General features: G+C 48.9%; 1 protein-coding gene across 2 annotated transcripts in view; it reads left to right on the forward strand.

Annotated features, from left to right (window-relative positions):
* The first annotated feature begins 18,681 nt into the window (after positions 1-18,681).
* The window catches only part of UBQLN1 (ubiquilin 1), a 1,098,378-nt gene continuing 1,093,972 nt past the window's right edge, over positions 18,682-23,087 (forward strand). Inside the window, exon 1 of one of the 2 annotated variants that reach the window (XM_069625875.1) lies at positions 18,682-18,953. In XM_069625875.1, the coding sequence (XP_069481976.1) occupies positions 18,834-18,953 (120 nt within the window). In that variant the 5' untranslated portion in view covers positions 18,682-18,833. The remainder of the gene's footprint in view (positions 18,954-23,087) is intronic. The other variant, XM_069625876.1, reaches the window with a different exon arrangement.

Consider the following 23,087-nt stretch of genomic DNA (forward strand, 5'->3'; position numbering starts at 1 on the left):
TGAGGTGTCAGGCTCTGTGTCCATTGTCCAAGTCAATCCAATAATTCTTTGTAATTCTGCCTTATAATGATACTTTACATCTGGAGCATGTTGAGATGCTAACCATTGAATCCATCTGTTATGTAATGCCTTTGCATTGGGCACGCTAGCTTTTGTGGCAGCCTCAAGTTGAGCTAAAGGTGTTTCATGTGTATAGCTCTATTTGCTGCTAACAGCCTCCCCTTCTGAATAATTATCTGAACTGAAGCCAGAATTTTCTCCTCAGGTGTAAATTTTAACTCAGGTGTGGAATATACATGTGACTTATATGCAATTGATTTAGTCTCCCCTAGATTGCACACTGTGTATGTGAAAGCATTATCTCCCACCAACAGGTTTCTCTCTAAGTCTTTTATCTGTATTTCTGTCCTGCAAAGGACCCGTTTGAGTCATTAATGAATACACATGGTGCAGAATGTGTGTCTGTTCTGGCAGCTAGTGAGCTGCTTTGAAATTCGGTTTTATCAAAGCATACAATGGTTTCACTAGCTCAGCAAAATTAGACACATAAGATCTGCCAAAATTCAACAGCCCTAGAATAGCCTGTAACTGCCTAAGCGAGGTGGGTGGTCGTATCCTGGCGCACATTTCAAAGAAATCTGCTGACAAGCCTCTGCCCTCATCTGAAAGAGTGAATCCTAGCAAGGTAACCTCACAATGAGCTATTCTTGATTTTTTGAAGTTAATCAGGTATCCTTTTGCAGCCAATTTGTGAATGACTGTCTACTTGTTGCAAGTGTTCACTGAGATTCTCATGGGTGATGTAAATATCATCTACATATTGCCAACAGTTAGTAATGTCTGCGAGCAAGCTCTGTATTCTACTTGAGAATGTGCTAGGTGAATTCTTATACCCCTGCATTAATCTAGTGAATTGGAAATGTGTTCCCTTAAACGTGAATGCAGTGTATTTTTAGCTCTCTACACTTAAGGGTTGTGTGAAATACCCACTGCCTAGATCAAGGTTTGTTTTATATTTACATCTGTGCAAGTTGGCTAGCAATCCAGAACTGTGTTGGTTCTGGACTACCTCTGTCTTACAATGTGCATTCAAAATTCGAAAATCCACAAAAAAACGGTAAGTACCATCAGGTTTTAACACGGGGAGCACTGGACTATTATGTGGGCTAGCTTGCTTTATAATCACCCCTGGTCCATTAGCTGGTCTACTATGGTTTGCATGTGGGCGACTGCCTGTGGTTTAACTAGATACTGCCCCTGTGGCGGGGGTGGTTTTAGTACTGGAATCACATGCGCTGGACATTCCCTGTCATGTCCTACATGATTTTTAAACGGCTGCCAGCGCTGACCAGTTTCTTGCATATTTTTGCTTAAGGTCCACACTCACTTCTTTTGAAAAAGAAGGCATTACCACTTTTTCATCTCTTAGCACTTGTTGCACGTATAATGGTGGCCAATCTTGAAATGCTAACAGTCCTTTATATTGGATGTATAACTGTGGCCAAAATAGTGCTTCAATCTTTTTGGGGTGTTCGCCTTCCAGCTGAATACTTACAAAATATACTTCAGTATGTGCTAATGTCTGTCCAGTAGGTGTATTGATTTGTGCATGTCTTTGTGCCCTTGTGTGCTCCAATAGTGCACTCTAGCTATATTCAAATATGGAAATATCAGACCCAGAATCTAATAGATCCTTGATCCAATACGTCTGTCGTTTAGTCTTGGGAACGAGTTGATGAGTGTGTGGACTCTGCATTCTGTGAAACCTGTGGGGCTGCCATGTGTTTTTTCACAAACTTCACGTCCTTTCCCCTCAGCTTTAGAACGATCTGGCGTCCTTGCCTCTAGGGAAGGAGACAAACCCTCAGTATTTTTGCAGACTCTTCAGGGATTTCCGATCTCTAAAATCATAGTCAGTAGGTTTGAAATGGGACTGCCCTCCAGGCATACCCCATGATCGTCTACCCCTGTGATTGCCTTGCCACTGCAGGGCCTGCCTATCTCCTGCAGCTTTCCCATTCTTTGGCTCGTGCTCGGGATATTTGTCTTCCTCGGTTGGCGACAACTGTCGCCTTTGTGGTTTGTTACCCTTCTTACCATGGAACAATCCTCGTCCTTTCAAGGGCCTCCCTTTGTGGTGCGTTTCCTTATCTGGCGCAACATCTTTGTTAGCTTTTTTCTTTGTCTCTGCAGGTCTCCCCCCTAAGTTAACCCTGCCTAATGATTGATAAGTGTATGTCACTATGTCCCCAAATTGCTTCCTTTACTCTTGTTCATTCAATTGGGACAATTTCTTATGGACTTCTAACCTTGCAGGCTCTCCTTTTAATAAGGGTAGACGTATGCTCTCAACCATTTGATAATTATTCGATGCTGTGGGCAGGGCTAAATTTATTGCAGTGGCAGCGCCTTGTATTCCCATGATGTCTGCTAATATCAGTGTTAGCGATGTGATGGACTGTGTGCCTATCAGCTGTAAATAAAGACAGCTATTAATTGAAATCCAGCTGTCACAGCTCATTAAAGGTGGTGTGTATGCAGATGGAACGAACATGGCTAATGCCTATGCCTCTGCTGTGGGGTAACTTGAGGGTAGGGTGCTTGCAGTGGTACTAGTTTCTCTAAATACCACTTGGGTATGTCTTCATTTCTGGACAGGCAGGACCCTAATGACTCTCAACGTCTGTAGTTGTACCCCACCTGCATCCAGCTGTCCTTGAGGTTGCTGAGCAGGTGCTACACCTTGCTGTGCCACATATTGTAGCGCAATGTTGCGCACTGTGTAAAAATGGGTGGCTAGCAATTCGTAGTCGGTTTGCAAATACAGGCCTCCATGGTTTGGATGAAACCGGGCTAAGAATTCTACCAGCAGATTGGGTGTGGCCAACGGTCCGTGCCTAGCACTTGTTTGTGGGTACATTAAATTACCTCCAAACCAGTTGACATGATTTGTATGTGTTAAAGCCAATTCAGAAAACTGGTATGGGCGATACGGGATGGTGTCTAAATCTCCCCTCACCAGGAGAGTTGCATATACACTATTTGTCTTGTTGGCAGGGGATAAAAGTAAGTAAAGAGCGATTCTGCTGGCAATCCACCTAATTGCGCTGCTGTGAAGTTGGTATTCACTGTTTGACAGTGCGCTGATCGAAGCCATTCATACAGCGCCATTGTACAATGGATGGGAATATTGATACCCTGATGATCCATCTTCTGTACTCACTCTAACCTCTTATTTTAAAAAAGCTTTTTAGAAAACAAATGTTGCCCTGTCCTTTTGTCGCGACTGGGGCTCGAGGTTATTTAACTATTAGTAATGCTATGATCATCTCAAAGACGTCCCATCTGTTACGGGTGCCACCTGACTTGATTGCCTATGGTCAAGCTTGATTCCTGCCCCTTCCCTTCACCTCAGTAGAGGCTGTGGAAAGTGGATATGGAGTCAGTAGTCATGTTTTATGATAATACACACCCCAGAAGGTGACCTAGCGCTTGGGAAGGCCTTCCTGAGTGTTTGTTGCCATTAGCATAATTTAACTAATGCAGCTGGGAAATTAGTGAAGTTCTTTAGACTCAAAGAAACACCATTCTAATGCATTACTCAGAAATATGCAATTGACAATGAGGGTAGTAGGTTCATATATTTTTAATATCACACCTATCTTCTACAAGCTCTAATTTGCATTGCTCATGCCGTAACAGAAGCAACAACAAAATATACCAAACACCTTTAGTCTCTCACACAGCAAGACTACAAATGTATCACACGCTTTAGGACAAGATGTGCTGCACACAAACCGACCACAGCTTCCTGTTCAGCTTGGCCTGCTTATCTCTCTCTCGTCTCTGCTCTGGGATCTGCGACAGATCTCTCCCCAGATCCCACGACCTGAGTCTGCCGATTGCTGTGCGAACCTTCCTTGCCTCCCTTAATCCAGCTTGCATTTTATATGTAACACTGGAATCAGACCTATGCGTCACATCTGACATTTAAGAGGATAAAGCTTGCCGCTTAGTGTTCCCTTGTTATGCAGAATCCTATGCAGTTCCCTTAGGGAGCACTACAGAAGATTAGGAATACAGGTATATGCAATAAATCCCCTTTGGTATCAGTCTGTACCACACAGATTTAGTTGGTAGCTATGGCTGAGCAGGAAGACGTATCTCAAGAGGGATATGAGCAGTATTCAGGGTTTACACAATAGGACTACAGCATTATAGAACAAGGAAACACTGACCAAAGCTTTGTATCAAAAAGAAGATATATATTTATTTTACACACTCTTAGTTCTACACACAAATCACTATCCTTAAAAAGTAAAGTATACACAACTCCCTATTTAAATTTTAGACATGTTTGAGCAAGAGTGAAAACTGAGCAAAATGGCACAGTGTAAATCAAGCAGAAATGGCACTCTAACAATTTCTTCAGAGGGAGGGAAAGATCAAGTGATACAGGGTTAGACTCCTAAACACACCAGCAACACTTCCCAATTGGATTGTGAACAAGTTAAGCAAGGTAGTACTTTAGCATAAGCAATACTTAGGTGAAAACCGAGCAAAATGGCACTTCAACAATATATAAAGGGGAATGAAAGGTGGTTATAAGAGATTAGGTGCACCAACATATTTCTTGATGAGAAACAATCTAGAGAAGGCAGTTGTAACTGAAATAGCCAGAGTCAATAGGCCTGTGCCAGAGTCAATGGCACAAGGCAAAGGGCCTCATCACGGGTTTGGCGGTAAGCCTTAAATCCGGCGGTAGCGCTATTACGGCTGGATTTAAGGGTCTGCCAAATCAGGGCTTCGGCGGATTTCTCCCCAGCTTTGAGCTGGGGGGAAATCCACCGAAAATTCGTGCTCATACCGCCGGCGGAAAATCCGCCGGCAGTATGAGTGTGAAAATTCCCCATTGAGCCCAATGGGGAATGGGGCATTCCCGAATGGGCTCAATGGGGAATGGGGACTTCCATTACCGCCAAACCCGTGATCCGGCACTAACAGCGCCGGGGGGTTTGGCGGTAGGGCAGATAGCGCCAGTGCTATTAGCGCCGGCATTACCGCCCAACCCGTGATGAGGCCCAAAGTGCCCAGGTTCAAACGGTTCTAGTAGCTGTGGTCAAGTCTTTGTTTAACGGTTCAAAAGGAGGGTGCAGAAGGTAAAAAGACAATGTTAGACGATAGGGATGGCCAGCCCAGAAGGTAAGTAAAGGATTTAAAACACCTTTAGTAGTACCCAACGAAACAGGAGGCCTGGCGGACAATGTACCAAAAGTGGACGAGGCTCCTGCGGTGGCGGTAGTCCCTGGCAGTTCCTGCAGTTCGGGAGATCCAGCAGAGGAAGAGAGGCTCTTGTCGTGGAGGAAGGTTCGAGTTACTGCACTGCCCAGGGATGAAACCAGCCGCGGTGCTGCCAAAACGGCATAAAAAGGTATGCTCCTTTAAATCGCGATCGTGGTGGACGGGTGCCTGGCTATCCGGTCTTCTAATGCTGGGCACTGGTGATTCGACCAAGGCAAGTCCTGGAAGGCAACTGGTGAACTGGTTGGCCCCACCAGCTCAAGGGACGAAGGCTCTTGCAGGTGAAGATCTTCTCTTGTCTTTGGAGAAAAGTGGCAAGGATCTGCAGCAGGGCTTCACCGGTGGTTCAGTCGTTGCAGATGTCTTTGGCTTCTCTCCACCTCAGATTTCTCAGGCCCAGTGGCGACGTCTATCTTCCAGTTCGCAGGTCCCTGTTTTAATGCAGAAAACCCCCCATTCATACAGCCTAGCTGTCACGCACACAGTGAGGTGGCTATCATGGCGGGATAACCCCCCAGCCTATCAGGGCAGAGTGTGACTTGGGTTGCTTAGGTAACCCTGTCCAAGGTGCCTATTCCGCCTCCCACACATCCTGTCTACCCCAGACTCACTGGCGCCTAAAGGAGTGCTTCTGTCCAGAAGCCCGCCAAAAGGACGAACAAAGGGCCCAACCTCGGTTTGGATTACAGAGAGCGACACGAAAAAGAAATATTTTTAAAGATCTGGCAAAATAAAACACCGGATTAAAGTTAATATTAAAATAACCCGGCTGTACGTTAGAGGCTGTCAAAAGTGGTAGCCTCGAACAGTGGGAAAATCCCATAGGAAAATATTTGCATTGAATATTTATGGTAGTAACCACTACCACCAGCCAGAAACTTGGAGAGAGGGACTGGACAGTACCCTCTCGAAAATGAACACCAGGGAAAAACTATTAACCCTTCCCAGTACCTCCATAGTAAGATGGGTTGTACTGGTTTAGTTCATAACTATTGACTAGCAAAGTCAATGGTAACTTTGCATGCCCTGGGAAACAGTAGTCAGTCCCAGGGTATGGAGTCTATGTTTGGGGGTCAGTGTGACACCCCTGTGTTACTGCACTGACGGTGCTTTGTAACACACATGTAAAAAGATGATACCTATGGAGTGAGAATACTCCAAAGCCCACAAGCACAAAAAATAGCCTGAAACACACATCATACATATGCCTAAGAGTGGGGAAAAAGGGTCTCACTCTTAGCAGGAGTAAAAAATAAACCCTTGAAATCCAGCAAAGCTGCTGGGGGACTCTATAGGTAAGGGAAATTTGCCTTTTAAGATAATTCTCCCCAGCATCTCTTGTCTGTTCAACATACAACATTCCTATGTGCAATAGGCAGGTGTTATCTGGGTTCACTGGTTGCCTCCACTATAGTAACTGGGCTTCTGTTCAGTGAACGGGTAAAGCGTGTCAATTGCTTCCACACAACTTCAAACTCCATTATAATAACTGGGCTTCTGAAGGGGTAACGCAGTTCACTTGCTTTCACACACTTAACTATGTGCGTGTATTTTGGTGTCTATTGGTGCTTCCTGTCCTTCGACTGCTTATCGGAGCTAAATGGTGTAAAAAGCATCTCTTGACCTTGCGACGTCCCGTTTAAGACAGGAAGATGCCGCTTGCGGTTAGGTTTCTCTGCTGGAGGGGGAAGCTACGATTTCCTGGCCTCTTGCAATGTATACTTTCTACAGCAAATGTCTGCATGTGCTCCTTGTCAAAATTACTTGCATTATTTGGAAGTGTGTGCATTGTATTCAACGAACATTTGTAGCCACTTGCTAATGACAGTTTCAGCTGTAAAGTCGCCTGATGTGTGACCAACTGTTTTACCAGGCTCCTTGTCCATAATACCCTTCTACAACCTCCAAAACCTGCTTTGTCTCCAATTCCACTCCCCCAAACCTGATATTAATTCCTTGCAAATCACTAAACTTGTCTGCGCATCTGAAAGGGCAACAGGTCCTCCAATTTATTTGTGTGATAAGAGCAGATGAGGGGCTTTTGCAATTCAAAGCCCCTAATACATCTCTACACTATGGAAATATGCATCTTTCCTCAAAACACTTAAATGGAGTCACAAATGGACTACTTGTCATTTTAAACTGGCTAATTTAGTTCCATAATGTCATGGACAAAATGTAATTTCTTGTCCTTTGAAACATCACATTTGCTTATATTGTGCTCCAAGACTTCAAATTAAAATTGTAGAAGAAGAGTAGAATTGCTATACATTACTTAGCTTTCAAATACTTGTATACTTAAATTCTGAACGGGGAATAACAATCTGCAATCAGACACACTTTCCTTAATGCACTTGTAGCAGGATTTGTCAGATTGGATGATAATATACGTTTAACAACCAGAACTGAGAAGATATGCGGACAGTCAGGGGCCTAATTTGCAGACCAGCTCAAATACCAGCTTCTGCACCTGAAGGGTATGATCTTAAGCAAATAATTTTCTTTTAATGTACTGCATCTGCCAAAATTGTTAGTCTGTAGGTATTGCTTACATGCCAACCCTTTCAATTTAGGCAGGAGACTCCTTATTTTTCAAAGAAAAATGTTGCTATTTTTCACTTTCTCCCACCTAAAATAATTCTAACCCCAATGCATTCCTATGGGAAAATCAATGTCTCCTGATTTCTCTGACGAAATCTCCCTCTGAGGTACTATAGAATTTTGGCATGTCTGGTATTGGTAGAACCAGTTAAAAATTAACCTGATTATTAACAGTAATAAAATAAACATGCACTAGGGAACCAAATATACTATTTGGTCAATTGTAAATCCAGACAATTGTATTTGCTTGATTACCACCACGTCCCTCTACCTCGTCCCAGTATTAATCGTCGTCCAACCTCCCACAGGAACCCCTTTTCACAATCTATACTTTTCCTCCCTTTCCCCCCAGTCTCCCCCACCGACAACTGCTGCGCAGGGGGTTGTTCTTCCACGGCGACGTCTGCTCCAGGGGTCCCTGCTGGACTTCGTTCCCCTGCACTCTGACCCTCCCTCCTTCGCCGACATAGCCAGGGGTTGTGGTTGAGGGGGGCACCGCCCCGGTTGGGTGCAGCTTTAACCAGATGGTGGAGAAACTCGGCATGGGAAGCTGATGTCCCGGGGGTTGTCATGTCCTGGGCAGTGGTCTGGTGGGCCGGTTTCAGCATGCTCTCCTGGGCCGGCGGAGCAGGTCCCCGGTGCGATGACATGACCTGGGGCGGTTCCACTCCGGGCACAGGCGAGTGCGCTGTGCTATAGCAATTGCTCAGCGGGTGGTGCAGGGGTCTGCCGGACGTTTAAACCTGCAGAGTGGTTTGTCAGGATCGCCTTGTGCATGCTGGAGGCGCTCTGCAGTCTCCTGATCAGCTGGCAGGGTTCCTTCTCCTGGCCGTAGTGTTACCCTCCAACTTTGCCTCCATTGTCCCCTATGGTATTCTGCTGCCTGTAATCAAGGGCTGTGTTGTGTGCTACTCTCACCACTCCCTGTGCAGCGCTCCCCAGGTCTTGCTGCTACAGACAACAGTCCTTGTCTTGTAACTGCGCTACATATCTGTGCTTGTGATGTGTGACTGTCCATGTCTTTGCAGGGGTCCACAGGTATAATGGCGCTGGGCTCCGGACCACCCCACCCCCGCTCTTGCTTGCATGATGGCAGGGTGTGGCTGGGGTGTTTTAGGTCAGGTTGTTCCCACGCCCCCTATTCCCTTCCTCCCTGGCCGGCGCTGGGGGTTGCTGGGCGCCGGGCTGTTCCCGCATAAGCTATGGCTGGGCCAGCTTGCAGGGCCCTCTGGTGCGGGGTGTGTTGACTTTGGGACTGTCTTCTGCTGCGTGGAGGTCTGTGGAAGCCATTGTAACCTGCTTAACATTTTTTTTTTTTAAATACTCTGATGCCCACAGATCTGGATGGCCCTGCACATGTGTTCTGGTGCACCCCCCATTTGTGACCTGATTCCAACGGGTCTTCAGTGTTGGGCTGAGAGTGGGCCCCCCCTTCTTCTGCTGGATCTGCTTGCCTCTGGCTGTGTGGGCTCGTCTTCTCCTCCCCATGTTGCCTGTCTGTGGGAATCTGTTGGGGCGGGCGTCCTACTGTTGTCCTTGTTAGGGTGGCTCTTCAAGGGGGTTGCTGGTGGCTGAGCCATGGGAATCTGGGCCTCCTCCCCCACACCCCAGCACGCTCCTGTGATGAACCTCCTATTCTCCCTAATTGTGGGCTGTGCTCTTGGAACTGATTAGCCCCTTTGCAGTACCTGGGTTGTTGGCGTTGCTGGGGGCGGCTGCCTCAGTGTAGTGGGTGATTCTGGTGGTTGGCATCCTCTCGAGTCTGGTGAGCTGCTCCTCTGTGTCGGTGGTGGATGCCATCCGGGGTCCCACGGTGTGGGAGGTGGTTGGTTGTCACTCTGGTGTAGCTTCTCGGGTGTACACAGCCTTCTACGGCTGTTCCTCCCTATTTTTTCTGTTGGTTCTCACCTTTCCGGTGTGCCTGGTGCGGCTATGTCAGTGAGCCCTGGGTTTGGTCTCCTGCCCCTCTGGGTTGGCAGGCGGCCGCCGGCCTGTCTCAGCAGCCTTCCTGGTCCCTTTGCGGTCCGCCTACTATTGGTCCATCCCTTAGGGCGGTGGTTCCTGGGCGTTTGGGGCAGTTGCGGGGGTGGTCTCCTACCGTGCCCCGGCCCGCCCATCTGGCACATCCGCTCCTGGTCTCTGCCCAGTGCTTGGAGTCTTGATGTAGGGATGGAGCGGTTCTCTATCTGTTCATCGCTGCTTGAGGTAATGCTTGGATTACTTACCAGTAATCTTAATTACTCTTAGTGCTACTCTTCCTCGTCCAAGTACGGCTTTCCCATCTCACCCTTCCCTGCTGTCAAATGGGCGTTACTACATATATCAATCAATGATGTTTTAATATGTCAAGAATGTCACTGACCATGAATACAAACGCAGTAAACGCTAACACCTGTTGGGGGTTTGTCCTCAACCCCCTCGCGATGCCCGTAAGCCCCCAGCTGCACAGATTCACACCACACACGTATGTACTGCTCGGGCTTCCCGATTGCACTGCCGCGGCCGTGAACGCCCCTTTTATTTATACTGCACGCGGCAGCGTGCAACGTCACGCCGCCGCGTGCGCGTCCCTTCAAGGGGCAGCGCCACACTCCTCCTTTTCGGGAGGACAACAACAAATACTTTAATGCTACACACTGCAAACCAAACAACAACCAAAACGGGTAATAACGGTTTCCCCATCACGGCCCTTGATTGGCATCCACCCGGGTCCCCCTACTTAGCAGTCCCCGGCCTCCGGCCGATCAGATAAGTGTCCCAACACGTAGTCGCTGCGGTGAGCGGGTTTCCCCTCACCCAGCCCTCCGGGGGTACCTCCTGCTTACCTCCGGGTAGTTTGTCCACAGTCATTCCTCGGGCAGGGGACTCAGGTGTGCAGGGTGTTTCTCATCTGTCGTCAGGGACCTCCAGCAAGTCCGGATCAGTGGGGGGGGGTCAGTTCTCGGGTCCCCTAGCTTCTTGAAGAAGCTCACGTTACGGGTGACAGCGGACCTTCCGTCCGAGGCTGTCACCATGGATCCCTTGACGGCCACAATGTCCAACGGCTCCGACTCGTAAGGAAGGGAGAGTTTCCCATGGGGTGTCTGTTCTGGATGAGGACCTCATCGCCTGGCTCCAGCCACTGCGGGCGGAGCCCCCTCCTCATGTTTTCCTGCTCGATTCTCACCCGCCAGTCTGCCTCGACCTGTTGGTCGTCGATTAACCCCGGCTCTTTCTCCCCCACCTCAGGCAACAGCCCCCGAGGACACCGCTTGAAGAGAGCCTCGGCCGGGGCCACTCCGGTAGAGGCATGCGGGGTGGTGCGGTACACCCTCAGGAACTGATAGAGGGCTCTCTCGAGGGAATGTCCCTGGACAATTCTGAAGGTCTTGTTCAGTGTCCTCATCAGCCGTTCGGCTTCACCATTTGCCCTCAGCCATAGGGGGGTAATCTTCCTGTGCAGTACCCCGCAGCTCTCCATCAGCTCCGAGAACCGCTCGCTCTGGAACGGCGCCCCGTTGTCGGAGCACAAGGTGTTGGGGAACCAGTGGGCCGCAAACACCTTCTCCACAGCCACCACCACATGCTCGAAGGCCACCGACTCCACGAATTCCACCTCAGGGTACCTGGAGTATTCGTCGACGAGCACCAGGAAGTGAGTGCCCATTGTGGTGGAGCCAAAGTCTGCATGGACCACCTCCCAGGGTCGCATTCCTCGAGGCATCACCTCTATGACTGGCTCACGCTGCAGAGGAGATGCCTGACAACAGACACAGGCCGCCACAAAGTCATCCATCTTCCGCTCAAGTTCCGGGAACCATACTTTCAGTCTTAACCTGGCCTTGGTCTTTGCGGCGCCCTGGTGCCCATGGTGCGCAAGAGTGATCACGTCCTTCACCTTGGATAGAGGCACAACAATGCGATCGCCTCTGAGCAGCAGGCCAGACGCCGAGAATGAAAGTTCCTCCCGGACCTTCTACAACTGCTTCAGTGCCGTCTTGGCCTCCTGAGTGCGCCCCGCCAGGGCTTCCAAAACCGATTTCCAGGATCCCCACTGCATGGCGTGTTTCAGGATCTGGAAACACATCACCCGCTGCTGCTGCCTCGAGCTCCCCCAGGGGCATTGCATTCGGCGTGGCCGCCTCCACTACCATGCGGACATGTTCATCAGCCTCTTCCGCACAATGTCGTGCTCTTCTCCCCCATGCGCACCCGGGTGTCGAGAGAGATTCTGCTGCTTTGTTCGCCCCGGCCGATACACCAAGGTGACCCCGTACTCCAGGAGAGCGAGCATCCACCGCTCGATCCTTGCCGGTGGCTTGGATAACGACCCTGCCAGGATGGGAAGCAGAGGCTTGTGGTCCGTCACGACCGTCACCGGGAGCCCCAGGACATATAGCCTGAAATGTCTGCAACCCCAGAGCACAGCCAGCGCCTCAAGCTCAATTTGCGAATACCTCTGCTCCGTCTCCGACAGTGCCTTGCTGGCGTAGGCCACCGGGCGGACACCCCCATCACGATCAATCTGCGTCAGCACGGCGCCCAGGCCAAACGGGTGTTACGCTCACCTGGCTCCCACAGAGGCGTCGATTGGAACTGGACAGCTGCGATCTCCACCAATGTGACACGTAGGGCCGAGATGACGGACTGGACTGGCCCACCTAGGTTTGTTTGCTTGGCCCGTAGGAATATTCTTCTGCAAATGGAGAAAGGGAATTAACCACCCGTGGAGTTGAGCGTAAATCCTCCCACCCCCTCTGTTCTCCCCACAGATCACCTTTGATGTCCCCTCTTATAGTCTCACCTGATGGTTTGAAAAGATGAGCTCTCCATCCTGCATTGAGCGCAGGGGCGCTTTGATAACCAGTTGCTTCACTGGCTCGAAGGAATTGGTGAGTTCCAGAACAATATTGACTTTGAGGTTCCCGGCAAGACGCCGTAAGTATAAAGTTCGTAAGAGTTCAAATGCCTGACTTTCACTCTTGTCCGATTCCTTGCAGGTTGCAGCTTGACCCTAATGAAGAGTTCCTCGTGGCAAGCGGTAGTATTCTGGTAAGGATTTGTATTTTCCAACACAGTTCGATAAAATAATGTCAATATGTAACCTGTTGCTTTCTCCCTTATTCAGGCGCTGAGAGAAAGTTTGAAGTCTCAGGGAATAATACCTCTGGCGGTAATATCAGGTAAGTCTATTGTGGTGAGGAGGGTTCCCCTTATTAGTCCGTTTGTTTCACCTTGCTGTCCTTTTGTTTCCCCTTAGGGGCCGGGGTTCAGCGAAGATGCAGTGGAAGCTGCGCCGACCCGTGAAGAGGAATAGTACCCCCGGTGGTAAAATCAGGTAAGTCTATGGGGGGGTAACTAATATTCCTCTGTGTATTCCCTTGGCTCACCTTGCTGTTCTTGTCTTCTGCTTAGGTGCCGGAGTGCGGCGGGAACATGCAGGAGGATGCAGTGGAATGTGAAGATGCTGCGAAGGCCGGTGAGTTCAGCGCGGCACTGCAGCAGGCGAGGCGACGCGCATATAGCTTCTTTCTTCCAGCTTGAAGGCGTGATGGATAGGGAATTCAGGTAAGGATCAAAGATATTGCTCTTGTTCTAACCTTTTCTCCTTCTTTCTCCCTTTTTCTAGGAGCTCCAAACTCGGGCCTGGCAGAAGACTGGATGCAGACTCGCAGGCACAGTAAGCGTTACGCTGCTGGATGCAGAATAACGCGAAGCGTGTGCTGCTCTTCGGGCGTGGTTTAAATAGCCTCCAAAGTAGTCAGAGGTAAGTATTCCTCCCCAGCCCCGCCCGAGTAAAAAAATAGTCCTTAAGTAAAGTAGTCCCTTCCAAGCCTCTCTTGGCTTGGAGCTCTTGCAGCATGGTCTGCATCAGGTAAGTTTTAATCTATGAGCCTGGCGCCTATGGCGCCAGGACCGACTCTCCATATGAGCCTGGCACCATAGGCACCAGGACTGGACCCAAATAGCCCCTAGCAGGGGTTGTTGGGCTTGCTTGGGATAACTTGATGCCTGCTTCCGGGGTTGCTGGACTTGGTCTGGGTCCCCGGGGGTAGGCATCATGACAACGGGCTGGCATCCACAATGATCTCCGATTGCAAGGCAGGGTAAAAAAAACGCCATGGTGTCATCAGCCGTCAGCGCACCGTTGATGTCCTCAAATGCTGCCTGCTCAAGTGGGCCCCAGTGCTAGGAGGACTCTTTCTTTGTCAGGGCTCTGAGGGGTTCCGATCTGGAGGCAAGATTTTGGATAAACCTTCCACAGTATGTGACCATGCCAAGGAAACTTCACGTTGGACGCGTGACGACACATTCAGGTGGTTGCGCCTTTTTAATGTCCTGGACTTTTTTGGGATCTGGCGACACCCCTCCCTCTTTAAACACAAAGCCGAAGAATTCGATGGAGGGGCGCAGGAACTCACATTTATCCTTGTGAAGGGTGAGGCCTAGCGACTGCAGCCTCTCGAAAGTCTTTGCCAGCCTCCGCAGGTGGTCCACTTCAGTTCTGGTGAACACCAGGATATCATCACTGATGTTCAAGACGCCCTCTAGATTTGCTAGGGCGCACCGGATGATATTTTGGGAGACTTCTGCTGCTGAGGAAACCCCAAAGCTCAGTCTCTTGTAGCGGTACAGTCCTTGGTGTGTTGTAAATGTAGTGATGTACCTCGATTCGGGATGTAGAACCACCTGATGGTAGCCCGCTCGGAGATCCAGCTTGGAAAAGAAGCGAGCGCCATGCACCTCAGCAATGATGTCATCAATCGTTGGGGTGAGGTGCCTCTCCCTCTTGATGGCTTTGTTCGGCAACCTCATATCGACGCAGATTCGCACAGCATCTGGTTGTTTGGGTTTCCGCGCCACTACAATCGGGGACACCCAGGGAGTTGGACCCTCCACCTTCTCAATAATATCGAGATTAACAAGATTGTCCAGCTCCTTGTCCACATGCTCACGAAGGTGGAAGGGTACCCTGCGATGTTTCAGGGCGACAGGCTGCACAGATTCATCGATATGTAATCTCACCAGGTCACCGGCCATCTGCTCGATCCCATTAAATAAGGCGGCATACTTGTCCAACAGGTCATTAATGTCCTCCAGATATACAGAGTACGCAAAACTGACAATGCCAAGGGCCTCAGCCGCAGCACAGCTCAGCAAGGTATTGGTGCTTACCAGCGTTACATAGAACCTGGCCATGATCCGCAAGCCATCGTGCTCCACCTTCGCTATGAAGGCACCGTCCAGTGGGATGGGTTCCAGACCCCCGAAGGCAAAGATACGAGCTTTCGGCGTGACCAGTTTGGGAGGGGTGTCCACGGCGTCGTAGTGCCCACGGGCCATCACATTGACTGACGCTCCCGTGTTTACCAGGACCGGGACTGGCGAGTGGTTGACCTCCACTACACACCTCGGCTGTCTTCTGTTCTTTCCCTTTAGGGCCCCCACACTGGAGACAAAGAAAATGTTATCTTCCTCCTCTTCGTCTACCTCCTCCACCTGGGCATCTTCTTCACTCTGGTCCACCTGGGCAACGTTTGGCAGGCGACTCTGGCGGAGGAAACCGGACCGGGCCTCTAGGCACCAACACGGGCATGACTGCTTTGCACACCCGGGAAAAGTGATCGGGCAGTCCACACCTTCCACACGTCCGTCCGGCCGCTGGGCACTCGGTTGGGTGGGGAAGGTCGTACCCGCACTTCTGGCAGGACTCACCCGCTCTTCCAGCTATGTCACGGGGTCCAGCACCAAGTCTTCGGATGCCTCTGCCAACTCGCCACATGGCACACACCTCATCAGTCTTCACGGAGCGCGATCCAGCCTCCATTCTCGCTGCCCGAGCCTCAGACACCTCATGGCACCACCCCAGTTCCAGGATGCGAGAGAGCGTGGTGCCGGACTCTCTTAGGACCTGCCTTCTGAACTTGCCTGAGGAGCACGCCTGGATGAGCATAGTTCTTATCATATCGTCTGCATCGCCCCATGCACAGGCCAGCGACAGGCGCCTTAGGCGTCCATAGACGGTGTCCAAAGTCTCGTCCTCTTTTTGTTTTGCGGACAACATCACGAAACGTTCGTAGTCCAAGTTGGCAAGGGGCAGAAAGTGGGCCTGGAGTGCAGCCTTTGCCGCATCACAGGATCCATCGCCTGGTGGAAGCGACTCAAAGATTTCTTGGACCGAAGGCCCCGCGGAGTACAACATGGTTGCCAACCTGCTGTCACCTGTGTGGCCCGAAAGTACATATCAAGGCAGTCAACCCATCTCTTCCATCTGGGCCCTAAGCTGGATGGCAGGCCCGAGGCATCAAACTCCGGGATGGGCTCTTGCTTGGGCCATGGCAGGAAGTCCTGGCTGAGCAACCAGTACTACTACTGGCGGCGCTTGAGGCAACAGAGTCGGGCCTCCTGCTTGAGCTTGAGGAGGCTGTTGCGCAGCTGCTGGTTGTCTGCCCTCCTGAGGTTGTTGCTGTTGAGGTGCTGGCAGTCCACCGTCCTGATCCTCGGTGTCACTCATGGGCCTGAGCGCACAGGCACCCCCAGCATGGAGATTGGGGGCCGCAACTCAAACTCCCACCACCACAGCACAGTCCAGACACACGCCCCAGGCAAAGAAATGTCCAACTTGTGAGCGAAATTGCCGATGGCACAGTGTCCCCCTTCACAGGTAGCCTCCTGCACAGCCACAGCAGCCACGTCTGATGATGAACAGGATGAAAAAGGACTTGGAGAGGTACAGCTGCAGCAATCTCCCTGATGATGAAGAAAAAGCAAAAATCTCCAGCCTGACGATGAAGAGGATGCAGAAAGATACCATCCCTCAGCTGCAGCTGCGCCCTGCAGGCACAGGCGTTCCCAAAAATTGAGCCACAGACGGATTAGGGCCTAGCAAGCCCAGCCATTATGGCCCTCCTCCTCGCTTGCACTCAACGTAAGAGGCCCAAAATCACACCAAAAAAAAAATATATTTTTTTATTTTTTTAAAATCAAAAATTGGGCATGGGCATGCAGGTATAACAGCCTGCCACCAATGTGTCCAAAAATTAGGCCTGGATGCCACTCACCGCCCAAACCGGAGCACTGTGAAGTTCCACGGCCAAAAATTCAAAATGGCCACCAGCCGCGTGGTTGATGCACAGCCTACGGCATGAAACGAAATGGTGTCCGAATTCCGCTTCGGGAACCAAAATTGCTTTTCAATCACCGCCGGGCCCAGGCATCATCCCCCACTTGTCACTGTTGGGGGTTTGTCCACAACCCCCTTGCGATGCCCGTAAGCCCTCAGCTGAACAGATTCACACCACACACGTCTGTACTGCTCGGGCTTCCCGGTCGCACTGCCGCAGCCAGGAACGCCCCTTTTATTTATACTGCACGCGGCGGCGTGCAACGTCACACCGCCGCGTGCGCGTCCCTTCAAGGGACAGCGCCACAACACTGTGATGCATATCAGATGAAATGCTCTCCTATCAAAGGAATGGCAAAATAGTCAAGTAAGGGACGGTCATCTCAACTTGGGCAAATACACGTATCTTACACAATTAAAAACTATTACAAAAAGGTAACTCAAAATAAACTGTGCTTGTTCCCCATTCTAATACACTATCACAGGGAAGAGCAAAGTGAACTGTGCCTTGCTCCTGATTCTAAAGCAATTTGCCCTCGATATGATGTGCTCATTACATATTGTAATCTTTTTAAAGTGATGAGTCTGGTTATGCAAATATTAGGTGGGCGGGGCATTTCTGCGAGTGTGAGCAATGCACAAGTAACCCTCTCAAAAAAAAATGGGTCCTCTGCATTTATTTGCACGCATATTTCAGGAACAAAAAAAAGGCTTTCGTCCATTTAGAATATTAAAACTGCGTCTTTACGGTAGCTCTGTAAAGTGCAGTGTTCGTAACGGTATACACACACATTTAGTAAAGCTACATAAAGTGGGGCTTTACGTTTGAGGCCAGTTTCGCTTCGGTAGCCAAAAGGCTTGTTGTGCTTCTTCCCATCCACACCGGGACCCGAAAAGAAAAGGCTCTTTTGTTTTTCAAACTGATCCAATGAGTGCAACTGATCACCAGGATGCCGGGCGTCACTGTATCAAATGACGCAGCTAACAACTTTCGCTCTCTTCGATCCCATTCTAGTAAGTTCCCCGAAGAGACGTCATCTGCAGAGCGCGGCCTTTAGCGAGTAATGACACAACACCTTGCAAGTTGCCAGTGCTCATCAATGCGACTGCAGACGTGAGGGTGAGCAAACTCCACTACTATTTGGCATTTCCAGTCTCCAGCACTTCAAACAGCTAGCTCGCAAGCCGCTTTCCATGCTGGCTGTGGTGGTGCGGCGTGAGTACTTGACAACGCCGTGCAAAGGCGAGGAACGATGACATCATGGATGTTGTTAAGCAACGGAGGGCCGATGGGATCAACGAAGTCCCAATTGTCATTTTGAAAGTTGTCGACAGCAACATATAACCATCGACTTTTAGTGTTCTACTATACTATGTAATTAAGCAGTGCAAAACAAATACTATTTCATTTTTTGGTATTTCGTACAGCGATTATAAGATAGTAATACAGGGCAGGTGCCAAGTACTATTCTTGAAACAGTAATTTCATCATTAATAATGAGCGTTAAAAGAAAAGTCTTGGGTGCAGAGTGATCAATTTGTAATGGAATGGATGTGGCGTTCGTTTCATAGTATTAGCAGCTAAGGGTCCGTTATTACCTCCATCCTTTCAGATATGGCGGCCGGCACGCCGTTTTAGTTGATGCTGACACCCGCAGTCCCTCTTTTATGTCCATAGCGCTGCGCTGCTTCTCTATGGTGATGGGCTGCTGGGGCTGATGACTTGTCGCACAGCCTACTGTCTTGCAAGCAACCAACTCCTACTCTCCCGGTCTGTGGCAAAATACAGCAGCGTAGAGAGTGAAGCACTCTCACCCCACCTTACGCAATGTCAGAAAGTGAAGGTAGCCCGGAACCTGGCCCGATCCCCGACACCATCAAAGTCACAGTCAAGACTCCCAAAGACAAGGAAGAGTTCGCAGTGCGACAGGAGAGCACTGTGCGCGAGGTACTGGGCACGGGGAGCAACGACTAACGGGAAGTCGCCCTCTATAGGAGGGTGGGTTGTAATCTCCAACAAGATGGATTGAGACTGTTATTGGGGAGGGTAGATGTATATGGTGCTTTGCTTGGGGGATAACGACTCACTAGACATACACAGAAGAACCCCACGTTGTTTACTCAACTGTTTGTTGGGCCTTTTGTAATCCACACGTGGTTTAGTATACAGCTTGTTGTCTGTAGCTGTCCCCATTACTGCCAACAGCTTTTGTAATTGAGCGCCATATTATTCCGGATTATGGTGTCAGGGATGCTCACAATGTCACGTGATGTTATGTTATACGTGCCCCATTCAATTCCAGTCCTAGGACTTGTAGTCCTGTACTTATAATGGGGATGCAAGGACTAAAAGTTCCACAATACAAAGTTAAAACCCAGACTGGACAAGCATCTCCCAAGTGGAATGGGTCTTTTAGTTTGGCTTTATTAGAAGGCTCGTACTTAGTCCGCCAAAGGAAATTGTAAACTGGTGGTTACCATAGTCTCACAAACATATTGGTTCTCGTTTTATAGCCTCTGGAGGATGGAATTGTGACCCGTAATAAACACAAAAAACAGTACGTGGAAATCATTTATTCGTAACAGCTGTCCTGCAGCCTCAGTGTCAGGCTTTTGTTACAGCTCTTTTGGCCATTACATAAGGGTGCCAACTATATGGAAAACCGTTTTGGACAGTGGTCGGAGTGTAAACAAAAAAGTTGAGGAACTAGGTTCCCTCTGCCCACCCCCAATTCACCTTCGCACCCCATTCAAACCCCCTACTTTGGTCCTTCCTTTCCTCCACTCCACCCTGCAACATTGTGTTTTACAACAGTTCTAGTAAGACTGAAGAAAACACAATGAAATAAAATGGATTTAAATGACCCTAGTGTCATTGTCCCACTCAGAATGCAGCCTCCCCCACCCTCCGATCACACCTCTTAAAGAACATGGACAGCCACATACTACACCCGCCCCCCTTCCCCATTGCCTGCTAATAAGTCTGAGCCTACAGCCATTCATACGCAGATCGATCGTGATCAAGCTGGCGTTTTTGGCTGCTTGGGAAAGGGTTTTGTATCCCAAGCAGTCTATTGAAATAAGTGAGCCCCTTCCAGCACCTGAGAGATTGCACTGTGCAATGTTGCACTGGCTTGATATCCGCAGTGCTCAGGTTCTAGTCCCCAGTAGGGATGAAGTTCTAAAAAAGTATTTAAAAAAAAAAAAAAGTTGCCATCCTGGAACGTTAGTCTGGGTCGCAGAAAGTAAGGGAACAATGATGGGTTACCCTGCAAAGCAAGGAAATGTCGTACCCTTTAGTTACCGCCCACTTTACCTCTGGTTTTGGACCTGCCATCAACAGTGTCGTCCAACAGTGTCGTCCAACCTTTAGTCCTAGGTAGCACCCCCTCTGGTCAGAAACACAAGAACTCGGAACCCTTTTTTTTTTTTTTTTTTTTTTTTTTTTTGGTGTAGGCCTCATCATTGGCTGGTAAAATAGCTCAGCGGGTTGAGCGCTCGCTGCTGTGATCTGAGCGTGATTCGCAGGTTCGAATCACGGCAAGGCCAACTCAGCCTTTCATCTTTCCGAGCTCGATAAATGAGTACCAGTTTTGGTTGGGTGATATTGTATGGAAATATGTGCTCTGTAAAGCGCTTTGGATAAAGGCGCTATATAAATAATCATTATCCTTATCATTGGTGTATGGTTTCACTCCTGGTTCGCAGTGAGTAATATTTTTTACATTTATTTTTTATTGTGCTTATTAGCCAAACCAAATTTAGACTTTTTACACAGAATACACAATCGTTTAAACACAAAAATGCCTGAATTACATCATTTAAAACAATTAGAATAATTACTTAAAACTTTACAGGCAAACTCGAACATATAATTCTAATTATAACCGCACGTACAGAAAAACAGGAGAAAAAAAGGAACGTAAAGAACACCACACAGGTATACCATTCTCCTTTGTCCAAATACTAGTTCACTTCACCAATTATATCAGAACATGGTCAACCAATTTTATGTCTTTAAAAAAATTGACCACTTCCATTGTCAAAAAGATTTAATTGCCTGAGATAATTATCTCCCACATGTCATCCAGGTCTAGCCATCATTCCTTAACAAAAAACCTCTGCAGTCTCCTCCTTCTAAGTTCCCTTAACCCCAAGCAGGAGAGCACAAGATGTTTAATTGTGTGTTTAGAGGTTGTGTCACAGTCCTGACATATGTCGGACGGAAAGCCAATCTTATCCCTAATATGGAGATTTACAGGGTCGGCAAAATATTCAGTTCAAACGGCAGAAAATTCAACCTTGTTTTAGGATCCGGATATTTGGACGATAGGTCGATGGAAGAGCTCTGGGTTTATCATAGGCTGAAAAGTTCATAGAGCTTTTCTGCTCGTAGCCTATCGATTGCCCCACTCCAATCTCTTCTCGATGAATTCCTTAGATCTTAAGGAATATCTGAATCCGCTAAAGCAAAAATATCATTTAGATTTAAGTTTTTCCAAGAAGATATTGTCCCACTTTAACATCTGAATACGGACACCCTCATAAAGAGAGTCCGCTTGAAGGACATTAATCTGTCTAAATAGAGAGACCCATTTTAATTCCATTGATAGTTGAAGAGATAACAGACCCATCTCATAACGGATAAATGCCATAGGAATAGAGTTGGGCAGATTCATAACTCTTTTCCATATCTTTGCTTCAACACGTGTCGTGTCAATTTCGATCCCCTGTATATTGCACTCCAGTCCAAACAACAAACTCTGTATGACCTTCCCCACGGAGTGAGTAATAGACTTGCAGCTAGGTATTGTGACCCCTATACCCCACAGAGATACTCAAAAGAACAAAGTGACTGAACGGAAGCAGTACCTCTGGCACAGCTTCCATACCACTGTGTTTGGCACTTTTGCGCTTTCACAGAAGAGCTCCAACCACCTCACTGATTAAACCGTGCTGGGACATCCCCTACTTTGGCCAAGCACCCCAGACCTATAAGCGTCCCCCTAGGCCCCAAGCCGGTTCTGGCCGGACCAGAGGAATGCCCCTTCCACCTCCCTCAAGAGAGGTGAGGCGTTGAGTACCCCAAGGGTTGGGGAGTCAGAGGGGCCGCCTGCTATGCTGGCAGTCCCTGTAGCACCCCTTGCAGGGCTTGGCCATCCCCTACTTTGGACCCCCACCAAGACCTATAGGCAATATGTAATTACAAAATAATAGACCATAGAGACAATTATAATTTTGGAACAAACAGATCGCATTTTATTTGAGTGCGCAAATAAAATAGGGGGTGGTCCCAGCCTCCTTTAGTGTAATGGCCTACAGCACCTTTTAGGTGTCCCTTTTCAATTCCTGGGCTTTCACCAGTATTTTATTGTTGTTGTGTGACAATGTCACTTACGGTTGTTAAGTAGCAGATGTCCGCCTCTGGTTGCCAACTGCTAGGCAGTAGCTCCCATGCCCCAGCTTCGAGTGAATAAACCCAGGACCACTGCATTCAGTTGACGAGGAGTCTCAACTGTCCATAAGGGGGTTTGTGCCCATCAAACCCTGAATTTGGCTTGTGCACAGCCTTTGGGTACTGCTCGTGGCTGAAACCGCAGCAAAAACTCCTCCCCAGCTAGGACCGCCCTGTAACTGCCACGCTTCGGGAGTGGCTCCGACTGCCCCCAACTACTTCAGACCTTATCCTCATGCATCTATACTCACTATGGCTTTTTACGCACATCCTGCCCTTCTTGGAGCTGTAAACATATCCAAGAGGAAAACCTCTTGCCATATGTTAGAGAACCTGCCCTAAAAACAGTCACTACATGTAATGGTCAACTAAAAGGCAGTTCCAGCACCACCTTTTAGCCATGAACCGGCTGTAAGCCATTCCTTCCGGGTGGCCCTTTGCCATTCCTGTAGATCATCTTCCGGAGATGCATGTCTCTACCAGTTTTACCTGACTTCCCATTGGCCCTTTACCATTCCCGGGAAGTAACTCCATACCTTTTTATGGAACATACTCCCGAGCCACTTAGCAATCACTGCAGAGTTTAACTGACCACTATTATTGACAGTGCATGTCCAATATCCTGTA

Source organism: Ambystoma mexicanum, chromosome 6p (genome assembly GCF_040938575.1).
Source record: "Ambystoma mexicanum isolate Mex_15411 chromosome 6p, UKY_AmexF1_1, whole genome shotgun sequence".
Taxonomy (NCBI): domain Eukaryota; kingdom Metazoa; phylum Chordata; class Amphibia; order Caudata; family Ambystomatidae; genus Ambystoma; species Ambystoma mexicanum.